Below are 26,451 nucleotides of genomic sequence, written 5' to 3'. Positions count from 1 at the left end.
TCTAAAGTTTTTGGTTGCATTAGGAGATGAGTCTGTTGGGTGATCCAGTTGCCATTTTATGCACACCACTGATACTGAGTCTTGTCCAAACAATCTCACATGCAGCTTCCATTTCTAACTCAGTGGATTTGAGTTTATTGTCTACTGTGACAAATACACTACCTCCATTTCCATTTGCTCATCCTCAAATTTTCTCCAAAAATCTCACTGCTATTAATTTCAGATTTCAACCAGCTTTCTGTACCTAGTATTAAGTGAGCTTCACTGCTTTCCGGAAGCACTTCAAACTCTGGTATTTTGGTGCAAATACTTTGACAGTTAACCACTAGGATTTCAACACTCTCATCTGTGGGAGGCATTGCTTTTGATCTTACACTGATACTTCAGGGTTTCCTATAGCTACCATTATCTGAATTGGATGGAGAGTTATCTAATCTAAAAAAACCCTTATGTGCACCCCACGTGCAGTTAGGCTATTTGGAAAGCAGCCTCAGATGTGTAGTGCACACCTGATCCATTTAGGGGAACCTACAGTTCTCAACCCTATGGTGCAAGTCCAGAAAGTCACAGCCTAGCTTGTCATGGAACCTTCAAAGTCTCTGGTTCAGTCCTTCCACTTGACTTAGAACCAAAGGGCCACAACCACTTCTGGGGACAATACTGCAAATTGTGCGCTTTGTTGAAACTCCATGCCCAAGGTTGGTCTTCTCAACCTTATCTGCTAGTTGCTGGCATGCTTGAAGTACGACCTTGGAGCCCAGATGACAGGAATCATTTGATCCAACATGCACCGCAATCTGCAGCTGGTTGCACAGTGTTTCCTCAACGACTGCTGGAATAGCCTCTTCAGCATGTTGAATGAGGCCCTTGGTGTTGTTCCTGTCCCTTGCTGCCATTTCCCTAAGGGGTACCATCTTTCGCCATATATTTGGAGTGCCAATGATTAATAGATGCCTATCCTTTTGCATTTTCCTTTGCCTTCATTTGACACTGGATAAAACAGATTTCCGCAAAACTGATGAAGTGAGTCCCACTGGCCCAGTTTCAGTTTCAGTGAAAGACAGCACTTCGAACTTGTTGGTTAAGGGGATCGGCATCACACCCTGAGTGCTCTCTCTTTCCTATCAACCCTGTACAGGATGCCTAGATATACCATTGAAATGCCACTCACAATCAAGTGGATGACCAACAACAGATCCTGTACTTTCTGCAGAGGAGACAGGACCACAGGAGAGGATAGTACTTGAGCTACCTTTGGTACTGCTACACAGGCACATGACTTGCAGGAACTCTTCCAACATGCTGATTCGCAGCAGCTGCCAATCTTTGACAGTAGTAGTAGTAGTCAGGACAATTTCCAGCTGCTTCTGGACGTCAACCAGTTCATCCCATATTAGAGAACAGCATTCACAGTGGGACTGCATTTTGGCTCGCACAATGTATTACAGGATAGTAAACAAATAACTTTAAATTAAGCCTGCTAATTATCTTTTAATATCCTAAGCTAAAAAATTACTAATTGCCCATAAGAATTGAAGCAAATACCCAAAATGGAGATTTCTATTGAGGCATCAGAGAAACTGATTGTAAAAATTAATAGTTTCCTAAAACTTTTTTGGTTTAGTTATAGTTGTTAGCAAACTCAAAAATAGAGTTAGTGTATGATAAATATAGATATTAACACCACTCTTTAAGGGAAAACTAGATGTAACACAATATGTTAATTACAAGATCTGCTACTGTAACTAAGCCACAAACACCTATTTACTACAGATTAGGTTATGCACAGGGCAATGGTAACTTCCAAAAATTCTCAAAAATGCATATTTATTTGTGTTGATATATGAAATTCAGGGTGATCTGTTCTTTTGCTGTAACTGAGAATGACAAAGGCTGATTTGTTGCAAAATAAGAATGCCAAATTCAGAAGAACGCAAAATCCCCAAGACTGGCTGAGTTTCACGAAAGCTTGAAATAATTTGGATATCTGTGCTAGATGCTTTTAATAGTTCCCACAATGAAAAATTGTCTCAAAATATGGTTGAAAACCCAAAGAGATTCTGGTGGTATGTAAAGTACACCAGTGGCAAAAAACAATCAATACCGTCGCTGCGTGACAGCGATGGAAACATTACTGATGATGGTGTCACTAAAGCGGAGTTACTAAATACAGTTTTCTGTAATTCCTTCACGAAAGAAGATGAAGTAAATATTTGAGAATTCAAAACCAGAACAGCTGTTAGCATAAGTGACATAAAAGTAGATATCTTAGGTGTTGCGAAACAACTCAAATCACTTAAGAAAGGCAAGTCGTCCAGTCCAGATGGTATACCAATCAAGTTCCTCTCAGAGTACGCAGACACAATAGCGCCTTTCTTAGCAATCACATACAACCGCTCACTTGACGAAAGGTCTGTTCCTAAAGACTGGAAAGTAGCACAGGTCACAACAATATTCAAGAAAGGAAATAGGAGTAACCCACTGAATTACAGACCCATATCACTGACCTCAATTTGCAGTAGGATTTTGGAGCATATACTCTACTCAAACATTATGAATCACCTTGAAGAAAATGACTTACTGATACATAACCAACACGGATTCAGAAAATATAGTTCTTGTGCAATGCAGCTAGCTCTCTATTCCCATGAAGTAATGAGTACTGTTGACAAGGGATCTCAGATTGATTCCATATTCCTAGATTTCCAGAAGGCTTTTGATACCGTTCCTCACAAGCAACTATTAATCAAATTGCGTGCATATGGAGTATCGTCTCTGTTGTGTGACTGGATTCGTGATTTCCTCTCAGAGAGATCACAGTTCATTGTGATAGATGGTAAATCATCAAGTAGAACAGAAGTGATATCTGGTGTTCTGCAAGGTAGTGTCATAGGCCCCCTGCTGTTCCTGATTTACATAAATGATCTAGGTGATAATCTGAGCAGCCCCCTTAGATTGTTTGCAGATGAGGCTGTAATTTACTGTCTAGTAAAATCATCAGACGATCAATTCCAATTACAAAATGATCTAGAGAGAATTTCTGTACGGTGCGAAAAGTGGCAATTGGCACTAAACTAAGAAAAGTGCAAGGTCATCCACATGGGCAGTAAAAGAAATCTGATAAATTTTGGGTATACGATAAATTGCTCAAATCTAAGGGCTGTCAATTCGACTAAATACCTAGGAATTACAATTACTAGCATCTTAAATTGGAAAGACCATGTACATAATATTGTGGGGAAGGCGAAACAAAAACTGCACTTTGTTGGCAGAACACTTAGAAGATGTGACAAACCCACTAAAGAGACAGCCTACATTACACTTGTCCGTTCTCTGCTGGAATATTGCTGCATTGTATGGGATCCTTACCAGGTAGGATTGACAGAGGACATCGAAAAAGTGCAAAGAAGGGCAGCTCGTTTGTGTTATTGTGCAATAGGGGTGAGAGTGTCACTGATATGATACGTAGGTTGGGGTGACAGTCACTAAAACAAAGGTGGTTTTCAGAATGAGTTTTTCACTCTGCAGTAGAGTGTGCTCTGATATGAAACTTCCTGGCAGATTAAAACTGTGTGCCGGACCGAGTTCGAGTCTCAGTCCTGCACACAGTTTTAGTCTGCCAGGAAGTTTCAAAGGTGGTTTTCTTTGCGGCGAGATCTATTTACAAAATTTCAATCACCAACTTTCTCTTCCGAATGCGAAAATATTTTGTTGACACCCACCTACGTAGGGATAAATGATCATCATAATAAAATAAGAGAAATCCAGGCTCGAATGGAAAGATTTAGGTGTTCCTTTTTCCCACGCACCATTCGAGAGTGGAATGGTAGAGAAGTAATATGAAAATGGTTCAATGAACCCTCTGCCAGGCACTTAAGAGTGGATTGCAGAGTAACCTTGTAGATGTAGATGTAGATGAAGTTGTTCAGAACACTTATACTGATAAAATATAGTTTTGTAAGCATATGAAAATTCTCAAAAATAACCTATTTCTCACATAATTATACAATGAAATTAGAGAACAATCATTTTGAAGGTGGACAGGCCCGTCTGTCTCAAAAATTTTAAAAAAGCACAAATAAGTTTAAGTCTACAATTGACAATAAGAGTACAAGTTCATTGCAGCACACATGAATGTTCAAAATTTCATAGTATATCACAATACAAATGGGTAATGATACAATCAATGAAAGGTTATGCAGAAGTTATGTGAACAGTAAAATATGCGAATACAGAATTTCAAATCAGCACAGAATCTTGTACATGTGGTCTCATACAAAGGAAAATTCCAGTCAGCTTTTACATAAAAATAAACTTGTGAATTGCACAGAATTTTTACTTGGCTGTTTCTGTGCCAACTACTACGCTGGCATGCCAAAGAATAACACTGCAGCGTGAGTTTATCTCAGCCAAAATCATGAAAACGTGCAGCACCAACAAAGCATGTTTTCTGCCTGTTGCAGCTAACTATTCACAGTTATTTAATCAGTGGAGAATATGTTGTAAGCATAGCTGTCATCTGCACACTTCACAAAAGCTGGTAGTGGAGGAGAGGATCCAGATGGCCTTGTTGCAAAGCAGCTGTTGAAATCAAGCATGTTATGTACAGCAGCATGTTGTGCCACAGGGTGGCCACTTTGCTAATGGCCATTCATCCTTGTGGACAGCTAGTTGGTAGTCATACCAATATAAAAGTGTAGCAATGATTCAAGCAGAACTGGCATATGACGTGGCTGCTTTCACAAATGGCCTGGCCTCTGATGGAGTAGGACAAACCTGTGATGATGGGATGGAAATAGTAAGAGCTATACTCTGTTCATCATAAGAATAAACCTGATTTAGACATTACACGATGTATTCTCCCGTGTTTGCTGGACCCTCATTAGATTTCATTTCACATGGAGCGGAAGCCAAGCTGTCTTGAGTACATTCAAGTACAACAATGAGGATATGTTTTATGCTGTGCATTATGCGCACATCAACTCAAGCGATAATACGGGGCAACAGCTTTACTGGTGCATTTGACTTGGGTAGCACTGGCCAGGCAAGTGATCCAACTAACATGCAGTGATATGAACAGTTGCAATAAAGATGTAAAAACAGACAAGCAGAGAACAACAGAGATTTGGTGTCGTTTAATTTTGAAACAGAAGGAAATTATACATGGTAAAACTCAGGCGATGCTCTTCTTGGTGATCGGATGGAAACAACACTCTCTCGATCTTAGCTAACATAGTATTGTAATTAAAAACAAGAGTGATAAGAATTCCTGACTTTGACAGTGGTAATTTTTCTGCATGACCTATGTGCAGTGCAAAAGTACACTGATGGAATTTTACCACGTTGTTAAATACTGAAGCCATTGAAGGTATTACTGTCAGTTGTCTGGTAATCTCTGAACACCTTCTGGATTGGACTCTGAGGAATACATTCAGTACTGCTACATTGATAACGAGGCGATCAGCAATAGAATCCCAAGCCACCAGACATTCCACATGTCCTCCTCCACTTTTATGACAGGCTGTTCTGCATTTTGCCATCGTTCGGCAGAGATGTGTCACAGAGCTTTGTGCATTAGTTCCAGTATGCTTGGAAACTTAAATGTCTTGTTATTTCTCACAACAAATTCCTTAACTTGGCTCCAGATCAATTCTGTTGGGTTCAGATTACAGTGTTAAGGTGCCAACTAAAAATACAGCATGTGTGCAGTGTGGTCGATGCCGTGAAAATTATTGTTTTCTGTGTTTCCATGATGCTTATCACTCTGACTCTTGTAGGACCACATCTGTCCTACAAAAGAATGGGCATATTCAAACAAAGAGTATTTGATTTTTCTCCAAACACTTTAATTGTGTAATGATTTCTTAACTTCAATTTTTTATAAAAGATCGATAATTAAGAATGTGTATTTTCAATGAAAATCAGAATTTGTGTGCAATATGTTATTAGCAACTAGAAGACGTGCATTTTTCTTGATAAACGATGTTAATTATGAGTTAATTACCACGTATTTGAAAATTTTCTATTTAAATGATTTAGGTATTCAAACTGAACAAAAATAAATTTGAATCCTCCAGCAGGCATTGAGCCGCCACCCTCAATCACACACATGTAGTAGTTCATGACACTACTGATTATGCCACGCACGTAATTTAAATTCTTTCCCATATATGTACTATTCACAGTGTTCCTCAAAAAACTTCAAAACTGGTTTTTCTCCATAATCTTGTGTTAACTGTGTTCCACTCGCGTGTTCCACTATGAAGCAGGAAGCACTGTCATCCATTTTCATGGTACATATGAGCAGTGGGGCAATCAGTACACAAGTAGCACAGAGACTGTGACTGTACATGATCTGTGAAACAAAAATTACATAGCTAAAGTATGATTAAAAAAGCGTTCATGGCTGTTAATGCATCAGAATGTATTAAATTTTCATACACAGTGACATAGTAATAAGATTTCTAATACATAAGGTGGACCTACTTCCATGGGCAGAACAACACCAGTGTACAAGAGCTACGGTTGCTGACCAGTCATCGCATTTGTGTTTGTTTACATCAGGTTTATTCTTATGATGAACAGAGTATAGGTGGGTGGATTGGGCAGGTCTTGCACAGAAATGTGATCCCTGTGGCAAGGGGCTGGGATTGGGAGTGGTGTAGGGCTTGACTAAGATGATGTGGAGGTTTCATGGGTAAAGGAACACCACTTTAGGGGAGATGGGAAGGATCATGAGTATGGGATGTCCCTACTTTCAGGGCGTGATGGTAGATAATCAAAGCCCTGGTGAAGGATGTGGTTCATTTGTTCTAGTATGGAGTGGTATTGGGTAACAAATGGGGCACTTCTTTGTAGCTGGTTCTTGGGGTTGGTGGGAGGATTGGCGGTGTGTGGGAACATGGTATGGGATATCTCTTCTTGGGTTTGAGGAATAGTGCCTGTCTTTGAAGGCTTTTGTGAGACCTTCAGCATGCTGGGCAAGAGAGTTCCCTTCACTGCAGATATCCCATCCTTGGGTAGCCAGGCTGTATGGGAGGTACGTTTTGGTGTAGAAGGGATGACAGCTGTTGAAATGCAGGCAGTTTTGGTGGTTTTAATGTGGACAGAGATATGAGTGGAGCCATCAGAGAGGAGGAGGTCAGTGTCCAGGAAGGTGGCATGCTGGGTTGAAGAGGACCAATGAAAATGGATGGGAGAGAAGTTTGAAGTTGTGAAGGAATAAAGATAGGGTGCCATGGCCCTGAGTCCAGCTCAAGAGTCCACATCAAAGATACCATCCACTTCCTTCACCAACTCTCCACCATATCCACCTCTGTACCTCCTGGATTCCTACTCGTCACTGTTGATGCAGCTTCCCTATACCCCAACATGCCTCATGCCCATGGTCTTGCTGCTATTGATCACTACCACTCCCTTCAGACCCCAAACCCACTACATCATTCCTCATACACCTTACTAACTATATCGTAACCCACAACTACTTCTCCTTTGAAGGGAAGGTATGCATACAAATCCACGGCATAACCATTGGCACCTGCATGGCACCCTACTATGCCAACCTGTTTATGAGCTATCTGGAGGAAACTCTCCTAGCCTACCAAAACCCAAGATCTGAAATCCATGGTCTGGTTCAGGTTCATTGATGATATCTTCATGATCTGGACTCAGGGCCAGGACTCCCTACTCTCATTCCTTCACAACCTCAACACCTTCTCTCCCATCTATCACCTGGTCCTCTTTAACCCAGTGTGCCAACTTCCTGGCTATTGACCACCTCCTCGCTGATGGCTCCATCCACACTTCTGTCTACACTAAGCACACCAACCACCAAGAGAGCCTGCATTTTAAGAGCTGTCCCTCCTACACAGCCTGGCCACCCAGGGATGTGTATATGCAGTGACAAGAACTCCCTTCCCCAGTATGCTGAGGGTCTCACCTATGCCTTCACAGATAGGCACTATCCCACAGATCTAGTCTACAAACATATCTGCCACGCCATTTCCCTTCACACCCTGAAGAACCAGCCTCAAAGGAGTGCCCCCTTTTTCACCCAATACCATCCGGACTGGAACAACTGAACCACATACTTTGTTAGGGCTTTGATTATCTGTCAACATGCAGTGAAATTAGAGACATCCCACCCAATATTCTTCCCACCCCTCCTGAAGTAGTATTCCATCAACCATGCAACCTCAGGAATATCCTAGTCCACCCTGTGCCACTCCCAATCCCAATCTCATAACACAGGGATCATTTCCCTGTGGAAGACCCAGGTGCAAGACCTGCCCAATCCACCCACCCAATACTTTGTATTCCAGCCCTGTCACAGGTTTAGCCTACTTCAGCAGAGGCCAGGTCACCTGTGAAAGCAGCCATGTTATATACCAGCTGTGCTGCAATTGTTGTACAGCTTTTTGTATTGGTGTTACTACCAACCAGCTGTCCACGAGGATGAATGGCCACCACCAAACTGTGCCCAAGAGCAAAGTGGACCATCCTGTGGCACAACATGCAGCTGTATATAACATGTTTGATTTCAATGGCTGCTTCACAATCTGGGCTATCTGGATCCTCCACTCCACCACCTGCACAGATGGGAGTTACCATAATAACACATTATTCGCTTCCAAAATCATCCCGGCCTCAACATATGGTAACCTACTGTGCCCACACCCTCCACCCAACTGTTTCCATCCCCTCTGTCCTGTAACCTCCTCACAGTTTGCCTGTTCTTACCTTCATTGTACAGTGCTCTCTGACAGTACGCCATCAGTCATTTCACCTTCTGTACTCCTTTCCTTTTTGGTCCCTTCCCCCTGCCCTCCTCCACAGCCATATGATAATGTGCTTGGCAGTCCTGTCCTGCTACCTCTAGTCCCTGCGTGCTCTACCAGGCAGCGCTGATTGCTCTTCCTCCAACCGTAACCTGCAACCTCCCCCTCTTCTCTGTCGCACTCCAGATTGTTGTGGATGCCTTTCTGTTGCATTCTGGATGGATAAAGTGTTGTGTGTGTGTGTGTGTGTGTGTGTGTGTGTGTGTGTGTGTGTGTGTGTGTGTGATGGATGGAGTGAGTGAGTGAGTGAGTGAGTGAATGAATACATTGCTCAACAGGATGGTGTGCTGGCTCATACAAGCTGTTTAGTCCGAAACTGGATCTCGGATAACGTTGACATGTTCTGGTCAATAGAGTTCTGGCCCTTGAATAGCCCGGATTGGAACCAGCTCAACTACTGTGGTTGGAGTATAGTCGAAAGAGTTACCAGTAAGATGAGGCACCGTAATATGACATCTCTACGCACTGCTATCAAAGCAGCATTCGCGAATACGGACAGTGCTGTTTTAAGGAGTGCATGCCATCGCTTCTGAGCAAGAGTGGAGGTGCTCAATGCGGCTGAAGAGGATTGCTTCGAGGAATGTTACTCTTGAAAGATACCACTACTTATATTTAAAGAATATTCATTTTCATTTGTATTTTGTTTTAGTAAATTTCACTTGTCTGGATTTAAGTGTTGCACCCTGTAGACTCATACAGGAAACTGGTGGTGGAGTCTCTGTTGTCGATCACCACATCTGTAAGTAGCATGCCTTAGCTCAGTGCATCAAGTAATATCTGTGATGATGGTATAAATGGAACAGCATGTGAGAGTGGTTTAAGTCATATCTACAGAGCAGGAAGCAAAAAGTTTCTTTATATGTTTTAAGTGATTTAAGGAAATTTTCCACTTCATCTAACTGGGGTGAAATTACATTAGGTCCCCCACAGGGTTTGATCATATGTCCCCTTCTGTTCTTGATATACATGAATGACCTCCCTTCTTATCTGAAACAAGAAGCTAAACTGATGCTGTTTGCTGATGATACAAGCATCATTATTAATCCAGTAAAAGAAACTCCAATAGAAAATGATACAAATAACATCTTGGAAAAGTTTTTAATTGGTTTTCTGCAAATGGGGTTTACTCTGAACTTTGAAAAACACAATACATCCAATGTTCTACTGCAAGGAGTACAGTTACTTCAATAAATATACCACATCAACAGAAGTCAGTAGTCAGGGTAGCACATGCTAAGTTTTTGGGTGTATATATGGATGAGAATCTTAATTGGAAAATTCATATTTTGGATCTCCTAAATTTGGAACTCGTGAGGCAATACTGACCCTACGACTTATCTTAGAAAATAGATTAAGGAAAGGCAAACCTACGTTTATAGCATTTGTAGACTCAGAGAAAGCTTTTGACAATGGTGACTGGGATAGGTAATAAAAATTTTAAGCTTCTCTCTCTCTCTCTCTCTCTCTCTCTCTCTCTCTCTCTCTCTCTCTCTCTCTCTAATGCACTTGGCACATTCCACATCATAATGTTTACTGTGAGATTGATCAATGGAACATGTAACTGACTAACTAACTAACTGACTTATTAAACTAATTGTTTGGTAATATTAACACATGTCAGCACCTGCCTTCTTTGGAATTGTACTTATTACATTCTTCTTTAAGTCTGCAGATGTGTTTCCTGTCTCACACGTCTTGTGTACCAGGTGGAATAGTTTTGCCATGGTTGGCTGTCACAATGATTTCAATAATTCTCAGGGTATGTTGCCTACTCCAAGGGCCTTGTTTCAACTTTGGTGTATCAGTGCTCTGTCAATGACTTATTGCAGTATCATATTCTCCATCTCATCTTCGTCTATTTCCATAATATTTTTGTCAGTTTGTTTCTTCTGTGTAGCTCTTGTGCAGCGGTCTTTTAAACACACATTGTGAATGTACGCCAGTTAAATACTATACATTTTGGTCCAGTTTTCTGTCGCAATCTAATTGGAGTAACTTCTATAGAAAGTTGTGTTTGAGATGTCTGTCTTTGGCTTATTATGTGAGTTTTCATTTATTTACCTTTTTAGTGTTATCCTTTCAGTTGCATTTCAGTATTTATTTCAAAAATTGACATACTGCTACCACTTTCAGTTCAAAATACCGCAATATTTTGCTATATGGAGACCTAAATATAGCTTTTTAAAAAATATGCTGTTTGGCAATAAATAGTGAATACAATATGTTGAAATGATATAACATGGAAAACAGTAACAACAGACCTAACGCTTCTGATGGTATATCCAATCATATCTGTTTGATATTAAGTACAATTATGTCAGGTATAACCAAATATATAGAAACTTTGCAACATGTAATGATATGTAAAGGACTGATGGATGACAAAAACAATATATGTCTTTGTTTTGATGACTGCTTTAAAATATATCACACAGGAAGTTCATTTTAAGTGATCATCTATATTTTAAACTTAATAAAGCACTATTGTTAACAAATTCTGAAAATTTCCTGAATTTTTGTCAAATAATTTGTGTGCTAGAGCAGTTTAAATAAAATGCCAAATTCCTGTAATTAGCATTTACCTGTAATTACCATGTTGTTGTTGTTGTGGTCTTCAGTACTGAGACTGGTTTGATGCAGCTCTCCATGCTACTCTATCCTGTGCAAGCTTCTTCATCTCCCAGTACTTACTGCAACCTACATCCTTCTGAATCTGCTTAGTGTATTCATCTCTTGGTCTCCCTCTACGATTTCTACCCTCCATGCTGCCCTCCAATGCTAAATTTGTGATCCCTTGATGCCTCAGAACATGTCGTACCAACTGGTCCCTTCTTCTTGTCAAGATGTGCCACAAACTCCTCTTCTCCCCAATTCTATTCGATACCACCTCATTAGTTATGTGATCTACCCATCTAATCTTCAGCATTCTTCTGTAGCACCACATTTCGAAAGCTTCAATTCTCTTCTTGTCCAAACTAGTTATCGTCCATGTTTCACACCCCTTCATGGCTACACTCCATACAAATACTTTCAGAAATGACTTCCTGACACTTAAATCTATACTCAATGTTAACAAATTTCTCTTTTTCAGAAATGCTTTCCTCGCCATTGCCAGTCTACATTTTATATCCTCTCTACTTTGACCATCATCAGTTACTTTGCTCCCCAAATTGCAAAACTCCGTTACTACATTAAGTGTCTCATTTCCTAATCTAATTCCCTCAGCATCACCCGACTTAATTCAACTACATTCCATTATCCTCGTTTTGCTTTTGTTGATGTTCATCTTATATCCACCTTTCAAGACACTGTCCATTCCGTTCAACTGCTCTTCCAAGTCCTTTGCTGTCTCTGACAGAATTACAATGTCATCGGCAAACCTCAAAGTTTTTATTTCTTCTCCATGGATTTTAATTCCTACTCCAAATTTTTTTGTTTCCTTAACTGCTTTGCTCAATATACAGATTGAATAACATCGGGGAGAGGCTACAACCCTGTCTCACTCCCTTCCCAACTGCTGCTTCCCTTTCATGCCCTCGACTGTTATAACTGCCATCTGGATTCTGTACAAATTGTTAATAGCCTTTTGCTCCCTGTATTTTACCCCTGCCACCTTTAGAATTTGAAAGAGAGTATTTTAGTCAACATTATCAAAAGCTTTCTCTAAGTCTACAAATGCTAGAAACATAGGTTTGCCTTTCCTTAATCTATTTTCTAATATAAGTTGTAGGGTCAGTATTGCCTCACGTGTTCCAACATTTCTACGGAATCCAAACTGATCATCCCCGAGGTTGGCTTCTACCAGTTTTTCCATTCGTCTGTAAAGAATTCGTGTTAGTATTTTGCAGCTGTGACTTATTAAAGTGATAGTTCGGTAATTTTCACATCTGTCAACACCTGCTTTCTTTGGGATTGGAATTATTATATTTTTCTTGAAGTCTGAGAGTATTTCGCCTGCCTCATACATCTTGCTCGCCAGATGGTAGAGTTTTGTCAGGACTTGCTCCCCCAAGGCTGTCAGTAGTTCCAATGGAATGTTCTCTACTTCCTGGGCCTTGTTTCGACTCAGGTCTTTCAGTGCTCTGTCAAACTCATCACGCAATATCATATCTCCCATTTCATCTTCATCTACATCCTCTTCCATTTCCATAATATTGTCCTCAAGTACATTGCCCTTGTATAGACCCTCTATATACTCCTTCCACCTTTCTGCTTTCCCTTCTTTGCTTAGAACTGTGTTTCAATCTGAGCTCTTGATATTCATACAAGTGGCTCTCTTTTCTTCAAAGGTCTCTTTAATTTTCCTGTAGGCAGTATCTATCTTACCCCTAGTGAGATAAGCCTCTACATCCTTGCATTTCTCCTCCTGCCATCCCTGCTTAGCCATTTTGCACTTTCTGCCGATCTCATTTTGAGATGTTTGTAGTCCTTTTTGCCTGCTTCATTTATTGCATTTTTATATTTTCTCCTTTCATCAATTAAATTCAATATTTCTTCTGTTACCCAAGGATTTCTACTAGCCCTTGTCTTTTTACCTACTTGATCCTCTGCTGCCTTCACTACCTCATCCCTCAAAGCTACCCATTCTTCTTCTACTGTATTTCTTTCCCCCATTCCTGTCAATTGTTCCCTTATGCTCTCCCTGAAACTCTGTACAACCTCTGGTTTAGTCAGCTTATCCAGGTCCCATCTCCTTAAATTCCCACCTTTTTGCAGTTTCTTCAGTTTCAATCTGCTGTTCATAACCAATAGATTGTGGTCAGAATCCACATCTGCCCCTGGAACAGTCTTACAATTTAAAATTGGGTCCCTAAATCTCTGTCTTACCATTATATAATCTATCTGATACCTTTTAGTATCTCCAGGGTTCTTCCAGGTACACAACCTTCTTTTATGATTCTTGAACCAAGTGTTAGTTATGATTAAGTTATGCTCTGTGCAAAATTCTACAAGGCGGCTTCCTCTTCCATTTCTTCCCCCCAATCCATATTCACCTACTATGTTTCCTTCTCTCCCTTTTGCTACTCTCGAATTCCAGTCACCCATGACATTAAATTTTCGTCTCCCTTCACTACCTGAATAATTTCTTTTATCTCATCATACATTTCACCAATTTCTTCATCATCTGCAGAGCTAGTTGGCATATAAACTTGTACTACTGTAGTAGGCATGGGCTTCATGTCTATCTTGGCCACAATAATGCATTAACTATGCTGTTTGTAGTAGCTTACCCGCATTTCTATTTTCCTATTCATGATTAAACCTACTCCTGCATTACCCCTATTTGATTTTGTATTTATAATCCTGTATTCACCTGACCAAAAGTCTTGTTCCTCCTGCCACCGAACTTCACTAATTCCCACTATATCTAACTTTAACCTATCCAGTTTCCTTTTTAAATTTTCTAACCTACCTGCCCGATAAGGGATCTGACATTCCACGCTCTGATCCGTAGAATGCCAGTTTTTTTTTCTCCTGATAACGACGTCCTCTTTAGATAGCAGACTATTTTACCTCCGGAATATTTTACCCAAGAGGACTCCATCATCATTTGTTATTACCATATTTTTACAAAAATAGAGGTAACTGCCATCATCATTGAATCTATCATGCCAGTGACACATTTACAGTTGATCAATGGCAGCGTAAAGAATACATTAGTGTAAGGCATTTCTGTACAAGCAGCTACTTGCAGTTTTAAAATACATTCATAAATGTTTCAGTCCCAAAAACAAATAATTGTTATAGGAACACTTATTTTCCACTGTAGATGAATTTATGAATGCGGGCTGAAGCTCTTGCAATAAGGTGTTGCCATAAGAATTCACCAGCTACCAGAAGAGTTTACAGGACACTGGGCAGTAAATATTCATCTTCATCCTGCCCTTTTTGCAGGACATTATTGAAGATTCATTCATTCAGTAATTCATTCAATCATTCTTGCATCATGTTCCATAAATCCTATTGTGAAGCAGAGCCTTCAGGAATGTGGAACAAGTAAGGCTGTACATTAACAAGCAGGAGCAGTCACTGCTGGCTCGTCTGTAAAGTGTGCTGACAATGAAATGTGACTAATACTAATCTGCGTGAAACTGATAACTCTGGTAATCACTTCTAAATCCATACAGTTATAAAACTGTATGTATGAATGTATATACCTCATCCCCTTCTAAACTGCTGGATCAAATTTCAACCAAAACTGGTAGACATATCACTTACTTTCTGGAAAGAACTAGTGTGGAGGTAAGAAACTTCTACCTCAAAGGGTTGGGGGTGAAAAATAAGTGTAGCTCATGACACACAAATAGCCAGACTATATTCATCCAGTATTTAAGAATAAGAGCACTTAGTGACTTGCAAACCAACTTTACATATAATTTCAAACTTTTACAGGACTTTTTCTCACTGATACCCCCCCCCCCCCCACCAACACACACAAAATGATGAAAGGAAAAAAAGTTTATCCCTTACTGCATTTTCATGTTCATGCAGTAAAAATGCTGAATCATCCATGACATTTTAATTTATCAGTTTTCCAGTTTTCACATATGCCACTGAATGTACCTGCAAGAACATATTGTATGACACATAGATCAGGAGATACATTATCGTAAACACTAAGCTCAGAGAAAAACTGTGGCATCCTGCATAATTTATTATGTCTTTACTACTAAACACATGTCACAGACAGTATCTACATATGCCACTCAATATACCTGCAAAATTATGTCATTGTATGACACAAAGTTCATTAGCTGTGATGTCCTAAACATTGACTTACGTGAAAACAAAAGTGCACGGTGAAATTTGCTAGAGGTACACGTGAAATTTGGGTACGAATATATGTGAAACATATGTGACATGTACAAACCCAGGTGAAGCAGTGGGTAGAAAGCTTCTCCTAAATCCACCTGTTAACGCACATGTTAACACAACTGCTTCCAGAACTGGGAAGTACACTGGTCCCAGATTGAATCCACTCAGTGGATTAATGATGATGGATCAGTATGCTGGCCAACCTGGATATGGTTTTTAGGCAGTGTCCCACATCCCACTAGGTGAGTACTGGGCTGGTTCCCATGTTCTGCCTCATATACACACTACACAAACATTTAGAACACTTTCTCACACTTGCGCCCAGAATTTACTGTATACACAGTCAGACTGGGTACAGTGCTACTGTCCTGGAGATGAATAGGAGACTGATGACCTTCACAGTTTGGTCTCCTTAACACTAAATCAGCATCAGCAGAGAGAGAGAGAGAGAGAGAGGAGAACCAACAGCTTCCTATTGGAGTCTGATTGATAAATTGGTGATGGATAGAGAAGGGGAGAGGAGGAGATAGAGAAAGGAGGAAGAAGGAGATGGACTAATAGGAAATGGGGCAATGCTGGGTACTCAGCTAGTTAGAAATAAATTAAAAATTTGAAGCACGAGATTGGCTACGTAAACTGCACAAAAAGCAACTTAAACTACATTTCTTGGCTAATCACATGGACATAATCCCAGACAACCTTAACATTGTTATTGAGAAATATGTGGATGGTTCCAAGTGGACATTTCTCAAAGGGAAAGTGTTATCAAGGCAAATGAAATGCCTCGATGTTGCCCAATTACAACTAAACCTTATGAGAAGACATTCCTTCAGCAAAGTATCAGGAAATCAGGAAGCATGTTTTTTTTATTAATGTTTCTTCACTATTCTTGATTCTATCATTGCTCATTTCTTTGAGTGTTTTGTGTACTGATACAGATTTCATGGCCATTTCAGATTTAAACTCTTGTGGTGAGTGTCATTTTCCAGATACATGTAATGCATAGGCTCTTGTGAGAGGGAAAACAGTTTTCTAAGTCAAATATTATGAAACAGATGGGAATAATTTACAGTGATGAAACTTATCCTAAGATTTCCTCTTATGCTTTGGATTTTTGTGTTCTAGGGATACTTCAACTCCCTCCTGAGTGAGAAGATGGGAATGAACCTACATGTCAGTTTATTATGTCCAGGTCCCACATTCAGCAACTTTCTTTCTGAATGTTTCACTGGCAGGCCAGGTGAGGTGAGTGCCACTATTTAGGATTACATACTTTCATTATTGTATAGCTTCTTCCAGGTGGAGTGTCAGAAATGTTATAAAAAGGATTAATACATAGAAACTCAGTTACGAGAACTTTCTTTGATGTAGCAGTGAACAAAAAACAGATGTGGTAGTGAACAAGTAAATGAGACTGCATCACAGAAAATATATTTAGGACAGAAGAAAGGGAGGATATTAAGTACCAGCAAGATTACTGCAGATAGATTGAGGAAAAAACAATGACTTTCACAATCATTTGGAAGTTTATAACCTAACTAAACCATCACAAATGAACAAAATCTTATGAAATAGTAACATTTCTGCCAGATGACTCATTGTGGTGTAATATTCACTTTATTCCTGTATTGATCATGACCTGGAGCCATTTGCAGATGGTTCTGTAATACCATGATGTATTAGTCCACAACTAAAAAAATGCAATTCTTGCACTCAGAACCTTATTATTGAATATCTGATACTGTGAATTGCAGAGTTGCCATGTAGGTGTAGATTAAACTTACTTCAAACACTAGTGCATGACACTTACTAAAATGCCAACATGCCAAATACTATCTTGTCAAAACTGCACCAAATTGTGAACAAAAAACCTTTAGTCTATCTTAGTGCAACATATCAGTAACAAAGACAAAACAAGTCACCAGCAGGAAAAGAAAGGAAAGCAGCAAGAGCCATCTGAAGATGGATTTGTAATAATTCTGAAACTGGGCATGGTTTGTCTTAAATAAACTTTTTAAACCATACTTGGGGCTGGTTACTGCTTAAATGGCAAACCTTACAAATGTGCCAAATATTTGATATTGTCGGCATTAATTGTTGTGTACAGGAACTATGTAAAGTGGAAACATATTGTTTTAGGGATTGAAAACAATGTATATGACTTGGGAACCATTACATTTTTACATTACTATGAGACACATACAGGGTGCTGAAATTACATCTGTCCATGCTTGTAACCTTATGCATATTATCATTGTGGAGGCAAGTGAAACTGTCCATACATGGTACTACAACATGAATAGAGTGATAGTTGTAATTTGGCAATGGTTCTGGCAGGTTCCAGAGGATGGGTAAGTTCTCACCTCACTGTGTCAATTGAAGGGCTTATTTAAATAGTGGTACAAGTCCACTTTTGTTCATTCTGAGATACAGAGTCCTATAGTTAAATGAGTGCTGAAAAATCTGCAGTTGAGATACCAGATATATTCAAGCATATGGCTTCTTGCTAGAGATGAACCTTTCTTTCTATTTGTTTGGACCATTAATGTCAGAAACGTTATAGACAGAAATGTGGAGGTAATGGACTTGTACCACTATTGAAATAAGCCCTTAAATTGGCAAGAGGTCTGGTGATCCTGATGGCCAGGGCAATTGGTATATACCACCAACAGCACATTATGTCACAGCTGTCATATGTGGATGTGCACTGTCCTGCTAAAAAAAATGGATGTACAAAAAAAAAAAAAAAGTAAAATAAAATAAAATGCAGATCAGCTTCCTGTGGAAGAAATGGAAATACCTTGGGGATAACAACCTGTGTGATGTGATTTAGCAGGCACAAATCTGGTTACTTTTCCCTGCAGACAACCGGCCGCGGTGGTCTAGCGGTTCTAGGCGCTCAGTCCGGAACCGCGGGACTGCTACGGTCGCAGGTTCGAATCCTGCCTCGGGCATGGATGTTTGTGATGTTCTTAGGTTAGTTAGGTTTAAGTAGTTCTAAGTTCTAGGGGACTGATGACCACAGATGTTAAGTCCCATAGTGCTCAGAGCCATTTTTTTCCCTGCAGACATGCCAAATGTAACTATGAGTTGCCACTGATGGCCACCACACATCATGAAGCCTGGGATGGGACCTGTGGGCGAATGCACTGTGGAATAAGCAGCTCACCAGGTCTATGCCATACACATGTACATCCATCACTCACATATAGACGGAACCTATTCTAATCAGGAAGAGAACAGATCACCATTCCACTCTCCAGTTGACTCTTTCATAACACAAGAGTAGCCACGATTGGCAGTGTCATGGGGTCAGTGACAGCCTGGCCAGATGCACATGTGATCTGAATTGCGCTGCAAACAGATTATTCTCAGTGGTCCTCAGTGACATAGCAGATGCAACATGTGCCCACATTTCGTCCCTGGATGATGTTCAGTTGGCCTCTAATGCTTGCACAGTGCATCTGTTTTCATTTGCGTCTGTACTACATGGCCATCCAAAACCTGATCTGTAGGTGTGAAGTGTTCCACAGACCACTGTTTAGAGCAGTGGCACGCCACCAATACATTGTGCCCAACATCCAACAGCTCCACTATGCAAGCACATTCAAATGGCTTAACTTGTTAAATAGTTGTACATATTTGTCAAGAGGGGTTTAATAGTTGTACATATTTGTCAAGAGGGCATGATTGCTCCCTACAGTGAATGTTGCAAACACTGTTCAGCTCTAACATCCGCAGTTACTGCCCACAGAGTCGAAACAGAAGGTGCACAGCCAGGCCTTCTGAGTGCCATCTGATTGCTAATGACAGTAATAAATGAATCACTAACACTGCAACCCCTCAATAAACTGATGGAGTGGCTAGTATTCTTTATTAAAATATATGTCTTGACAATCTCCAATGCAAGTAATCACACTTGATAACTAGTTTTAGTCTCACATGTGATGGTCATTGTTAGATCTAAAAATATAATAAATTAATATCTTAATAAATAACTGTATCTGTAGGTTACATGGGCTGAAAATATTTAAAATTCTTAAAATTTTACCCGATTAATCGTGAGTTGTGAAGAGTCAAAACTCTTTAATAAGTACATAGTCAAAGATATAAAACAAAGGTAACAGCACAATAGTACACTTGTAACAAAAATCCATGGCATCTAACATTTTACTAAACCCACTAACCATCTTAGAGACCCATGTATGTTGTGGATCAGTTTGGGAGGAAAGAAGGTGAAAGGGGGAGAAGAAAAGTACTGATATTGTATGGTGTTAAAATATAACAAAGAACTGTCTAAAAGGTGTAATACAATAATTTGGTTTAAATAAGAAACAATTTAGATAATGCACCTGACATTAATATCTGAAACATCTTGTTAAAATTTGTAATTTAAATGAAAACATTGATCTAAAATACTGTGTGCACTCAACTTTCACCTGAGTGTGTCAGGTGTGTTATGCTTGTGTGCACAGGCTCAGTTTGCCTGCAGCCACGTTGCCACTCAGCCACACTCTCAGCGAGTGTGGCAAACTGCCAAGGTGTTCTGCTTAGTGGGGCTGTAGCAAAGCAGAAGAGTTCCTGCAGACTGGGGCACCTGAGTACATCATCAAAATTCCTGAAGTACACTGTATTTTTGAAGTCACAGTGGAGACTGATTATTTTATCTGTTTCTTTCAGGTGATGTCCATATATTTCAAGAGGGCAGGTACTATTATGATAAAAGAGGAACACGAGCACAATTACTATCTTCGTACATTTTTTATAGAATATAGAGGAAATGTATCAAATACAGTAGCACAAGTTTCAAAAAATGTGAAACTCTTCTTTTTAAGCTAAAACATGATACAGTTAAATCAATTTGTAACTTTAGTGCTGTTGGTGTATATAAAGTTAAGTGCAATGACTTTCATAAAAATATATAGATCAGACTTGTAGAACTTTTGACACCCAATTTAAAGAACACACTGTGCTATAAAATAATAAGACAGCATTTGGAGATGATCTAACTTGAACAAAATGCTCGGTAGGAACAATAGAGACTCATCTTCAAATTTTTCACACTGCTGTTAAGGAATACCTTTTCAAGTTGTTGGTAGAACATAAAACATATGGACATTACCTGAAACAACCAGATAAAATACTCAATCTACAGTGTTACTTCAAGAATTCAGTGTGTTTCAACAAATTTCAGATGGCCCAGTGAGCAGCTACTATCCAGCTTTGCTACAGCCCCATTCAACAGAAAAACATCTTAGCAGCTCAGCATACTTGCTGGCAGCGTGGCTGAGGGGTAATGTGGTTGCAGGCAAACTGAGCCCGCTGTACACAATCATAATACATTTCAGACACGCCGTAGTGCAAGCAGTGTACACTCATTGTTTTAGATCAACATTTTAATTTATTTATAATTATTTACAAAATTTTAACAAAATGTTTCATGTATTCATGTTAGGTGCAATATTTTTAATTGCTTCTTAGTTTTAAATTAATTTTAACACTGCACAATATCAGTATTTTCCCTCTCCTTCTCCCAACTTTCTCCCTCCCCTACCCATCATCCATGATACATGGGTCTGTATGGTTAGTGTGTCTAGTAAAGTGCTAGATGCCATGGAATGTTCTCACAAGCATACTATTGTTCTGTTACCTTTGTGTTACAGCTTTTAAAGAATTTTGACTTTTCAGAACTCTTGATTAAACGGATACAATCTTAGGAATTTCAAATATTGTGAATCTATGTTATCTGCTTATTCAAGTACAATTTTAAATGTTTTCAATAAATATTTTCACAGAAATAGTTCTTTGTTCATGTTTTAACATATTTTATTTTTAGATGATCATTACATGTGATTGAATCTAGTGTGACTATTTGCAATTGAGATTGTGAGAATAAATATTAAAAGAAATTGAAGAGTTGCAGAATCTCTCATGACAATATGTTATCCATTGTGATGATTATTTATTCAGTTTTCATTCTGGGACAAAATATATAACAAATTATGTAACTTATACAATAACATAGAATATTCTTGTATGAAATATGTAAAATTCACTATGAAGCATTCTGCACTTGTTATTGTAATACTAACTGCTAACTTATCAAATTATATTGGCCAGGGTATAAGGAAGTGTATGCCACATGGCAGTATGACACAAGCCACAAGATGAAAGACCTTTATCTAATTTGCACCTTTTTACAAATAAAAGAGCAAAGGCCTTATTTTGCATATTTAAAAAAAATCCATAGGATCATAGTTTCATTAACAAGTGGTAGTGTCCTACTGAGTCAAATGCTTTTCAGACGCCAAGAAATATTGTATGTACCCAATTCCTGTTTTCATCATCTCATGAGAAAAGCACTTGGGCTTCACATCACCAAGGTTTTCAGAATTCTTACTGGTTGGCATGGAGGAGATATTTCTGTTCAAGGTATGCCAATAATTCAGACCTCTGAATATGTTCTTAAATTGTACAACAGACAAAGTCAGCGATAGTGATCATTAGTTCGTGATTCACTTATACTACCTTTCCTGTAGGCAGATATGACATGTGCTCTATTCCAACCATTGTGCACAGGATTTTGTTTGAGGGATCTATGGTACATTATGCTTAAAGAGTGGCTAGCTAAGCTGCAAATCTCTCTTAGGCTCCAGCCTGTTTTTATTTCAGCTCTACACATCTTTACGACCATAGTAGGACTGAAACAATTGTTATTGCTAGTCCCTGCAATAGTGTCTATTCATCATCTAATTTTTCCTGATATGTTGGTAACCTGACTAGTCTCTGTACTAGTGCATGAAAGTATGCTTTCTTGTGTATGGATGGATGACACGATTCATTATGTATCTGGGCATTAGTTGAGGTTCCCCCCCCCCCCCCCCCCCCACACACACACACAACAGCTGTGTTGTCCACCTATATTTTCTGGGTTGGTGTCTACAAAGCTTATTGAATTACAAACTTCATTTTATTTCATGAAGTTGATTCTATGATGGAAACTTTTTAACTGAGCATGTATGATTCCTGTTTGTGATGTGTACTGTCTAAGAAGATATGGGTATAATCCACATATCTGTTGTATTACTTCAGTCTACCAGTGGTCTGCTTGAACTGTGTAAAGAATTTTAATTCTAAAGTAGTAATAAATATATCTGCTAGGTTGTTTGCTAGGCAACAACTCATTGCCATCTATCTTTCTGCATGTCTGTATCCTCTCTAGAGCTGAAAGAATTTAAAGACTTATGAGTTTAAGCAGATCAGTGATACTATTAATTTTCATATATTTTTTCAAGTTATCTTCTATAATATTGATGGTCTAAGTGACTGGCACATTTGGGTAAAGATTAGTAATGTCAAAAGATATAAACATTTGTATAAAGATTGGTAACGTCAAAAGATACAATGCTCTCATTGTTAGAAAATAGTTGTTGGCCAATATTAACATCGTAAGGCAATTGGCAAAAATATTGTCATTTCATAAATACAATGTGACTGAGTTCTGAGTTCTAATGAAGTAAAAGGTGGTAGTAAAAGTCCTCTTTACTTTAGGTAACCTGGTACATCAACATATACTATCTGATCAAAAGTATGTGGACATCTGAAACCTCCTGGCAGGTTAAAACTGTGTGTTGGACCAAGACTCGAACTCGGGACCTTTGCCTTTCGCAGGCAAGTGCTCTACTAGCAGAGTTACCCAAGCACAACTCACGGCCCACTCTCACAGCTTTACTTCTGCCAGTACCGCACCTCCTACCATCCAAACTTTACAGAAGCTCTCCTGCAAATCGTGTAGAACTAGCACTCCTGGAAGAAAGGATATTGCAGAAACATGGCTTAGCCACAGCCTGAGGATCTTTCCAGAATGAAGATTTTCACTCTACAGCAGAGTGTGCACTGATATGAAACTTCGTGGCAGATTAAAACTGTGGGTGTAGAGCACTTTCCCGCGAAAGGCAAAAGTCCAGAGTTCGAGTCTCGGTCCAGTACACAGTTTTAATCTGCCAGGAGTGTGTGTGTGTGTGTGTGTGTGTGTGTGTGTGTGTAGAGCACTTGCCCATGAAAGGCAAAAGTCCAGAGTTCGAGTCTTGGTCCAGTACACAGTTTTAATCTGCCAGGAAGTTTCATATCAGCACACACTCCACTGCAGAGTGAAAATTTCATTCATTATGTCTACATCCATGAGGAAAACCATGATACCATGACACCTCCTTCTTAGTACTGCACCTCTTGGCACTGCACATGATGGCAGGTAACATTTTCCTGGAATTTGCCAAACTCAAATTATTTCATTGGATTTCTACAGAGTTTAGTGTGCTTCATCACTCCAAATCACCCCTTACCATTCATACACTGTCCATTGGCATCACTATTTACACCCCCTGAAGTGTTACTTAGCATTGACAACAGAAATGTTTGGTTTATGAGGAGTTGCTCAACTGTTATACTGTGTTTTTTTAAGTCCCTACACACATCTTTGTGCTTGCTGAGCTTTGGAACTCATTAATGATTCCTTCCACTGATTCCAGGCAAATTTTCTTACAGCCATCCTCTGTGATGTTTGGCAATCCCTGTCTGTCAGTTCATGAGGTCTGCCAGGTGTTGGATTAGTTGTGGTTGTTTCTTCACGTTTCCACTTTTCAGTCACACCACCAACAGTGGACTTGGAAGGATTGAAATGTCACTGACGGATTTGTTAATTACTTGACATCCAATGACTAGTCCATGTTCGAAGCCACTGAGCTCTCCTTTCAGATCTGTTCTGCTGTTACTGTTTCTCTACTGACAATGCATTGTTCCCTGCCTCCTTTTATACTGTCGAGTCCACCTGTTGTAACATCTACTGGTCAATGCCACATTACATAGGACTGTACAGATATGTTTGATCAGACGTACCTCTTTAATATACATTGCCTGACAAAAAACTGAAGCATGCAGAAGGGGAGTTGGAAATGAAATGAAGCTTCATGGGTTGAGATGGTATGTGATGTTATTTCTATGATTACAGAATCTAGTCAGATTTACCAAGAATTTGGCAGTATGAGCCCATTTATCTCTATGCCATTGCACCCCATCTTGCACTGATTCAGTAGGGAAAGGTGTCATAAAACTGTGACATCTGCAACAATCTGACACCTTAGGTTCGCTGTCATCTATACAGTCCTGTCTTGGCTCATCCTAGTTTCATTTGTTCCCAAAACTTAAGGAACACCTTTTAGGACTTCACTTTGGTAGTGATGGAGCAGTGCTAGCAGCGGTGAGGTTGTGGCTTTGTCAATGAAGTCAAATGTTCTGGAGATGAAGAATAAAGATGCAGAAAGATGATAACATTTGTTTTATTTGACAAGCTTTAAGAGTTTTTGCATAAATATTTGGGTGCATTACTTTTCAGCACACCCTAATAAGATATAAATATTATAAAAAAATCGTATTTTGTGTAAATTTGAATTAAATAATAAAATGAAATAAAAGTGGTATCACACCATAATCTGATAGGCACATGACATACATCACAATTTCAGTCAGTTAGGAACTGCAATTTGGTCATGTTACAGTGGTGTTGTTACTACTGTTTTCTGGAGAAGTATATAACTTTGTTTATTGTGACTGTAGCATAAGGCACTCTAGTATTCATCATGCATTATACTCAAAATTTTAAAAATGTTTCACAGAAATTCAACAAGACAGTAAGCAAGGATGATAAACGTATGACAACAGAACGCTGTGCTCATCTTTGTGCTGTTGCTCTTGCCAATAAACAGCATGAGGCATGGATGGGTATATTTCCAATCATACCCCTACTCTATCTGTTGTATTTTCCCAATGTGGGGAAGTTGTAAGTATTTGTGCATCAAGTATCAAATTAAGTACATTTCCTTCTATAGCAATATAATCAAGTGCTGACGTTATTTTCAGTGTTTGGAGGCGCCTTGGACCAAAGTGGCTGTTAAAATTGAGAGACAGCAAAGAGTCAATTAAAACAGAATAGTGTTGGGGACAAAGTAACTACAGTAGAGAAATATTTTTAGGGCCAGTAAACAAGAGAAAAATAATGTAACTAAGTAAAAAGGCATAATTGTATTTTGTGTAATAATCAGAAAGACAATATACTATGCATTATATTGTCCTGAAAGCAAATAATGGAAGGAGTTAAGGTAACCACTATCTTTTTTGTTTGCCAATTTATTACGTATTGTTTATTATGACTTGTGTCTACCTCACTGCTCCTTTTTTCAGTATATACCATTTTATTGCAATTAGAGTGTCTGAATATAGTTATAACTGTAACAGTATTTAAAGGTAATCAAGACTTTTCCCACCCATGGATGGATAAGATATTATGCAGGTACTACTCTAAGATGGAAAAGCTTGTAATGTTGTACAGTCAATGAAAATTTTAATAAGTTAGAAGAAATGTGACAAACCAAAACTTGTGGGTTATTTGTAAAGGTCATTGTACAGACACCAATTTGTGTCTTGCAGGCCCATATTTAACATATCATATTTTTAATAAGTCCTACTTTTTATTATATTTACTTCAGTGTCTGTATTGCTGAACATTTAATAAAGATAAATTATGGGTCAGTAACCATTAAGTTCCATGTGTGAAACTCTACACAAGATAATAAATATAGGAGTAACACAAATACTTTCATAAATTGCGTGGAGACTGGAGCAGAGGTACGTATTTGAGTTTTGTTAATCTTTGCTTTATGTATAAAACATTGATTTTTGAAAGCAGATTTAGTGTAATGCTATTAATTTTCTTCATCGTAGCTTATTTGATTTTTAATTTTTT

The 26,451-nt window shown here is 39.0% G+C and overlaps 1 protein-coding gene across 2 annotated transcripts in view; it reads left to right on the top strand.

Moving 5' to 3' along the window:
* LOC126248387 (dehydrogenase/reductase SDR family member 7) overlaps positions 1-26,244 on the top strand; it is a 209,182-nt gene extending 182,938 nt beyond the window's left edge. For both annotated transcript variants that reach the window (XM_049949332.1, XM_049949331.1), the window contains 3 exons: positions 16,779-16,898; positions 25,325-25,488; positions 25,569-26,244. In XM_049949332.1, the coding sequence (XP_049805289.1) occupies positions 16,779-16,898; positions 25,325-25,488; positions 25,569-25,641 (357 nt within the window). In that variant the 3' untranslated portion in view covers positions 25,642-26,244. The remainder of the gene's footprint in view (positions 1-16,778; positions 16,899-25,324; positions 25,489-25,568) is intronic.
* Positions 26,245-26,451: the final 207 nt, after the last annotated feature.

This window comes from Schistocerca nitens, chromosome 3, assembly GCF_023898315.1.
Source record: "Schistocerca nitens isolate TAMUIC-IGC-003100 chromosome 3, iqSchNite1.1, whole genome shotgun sequence".
Lineage (NCBI taxonomy): Eukaryota > Metazoa > Arthropoda > Insecta > Orthoptera > Acrididae > Schistocerca > Schistocerca nitens.
Note: the sequence above shows the minus strand (reverse complement) of the source record. Positions and strands in the feature narration are given on the sequence as shown.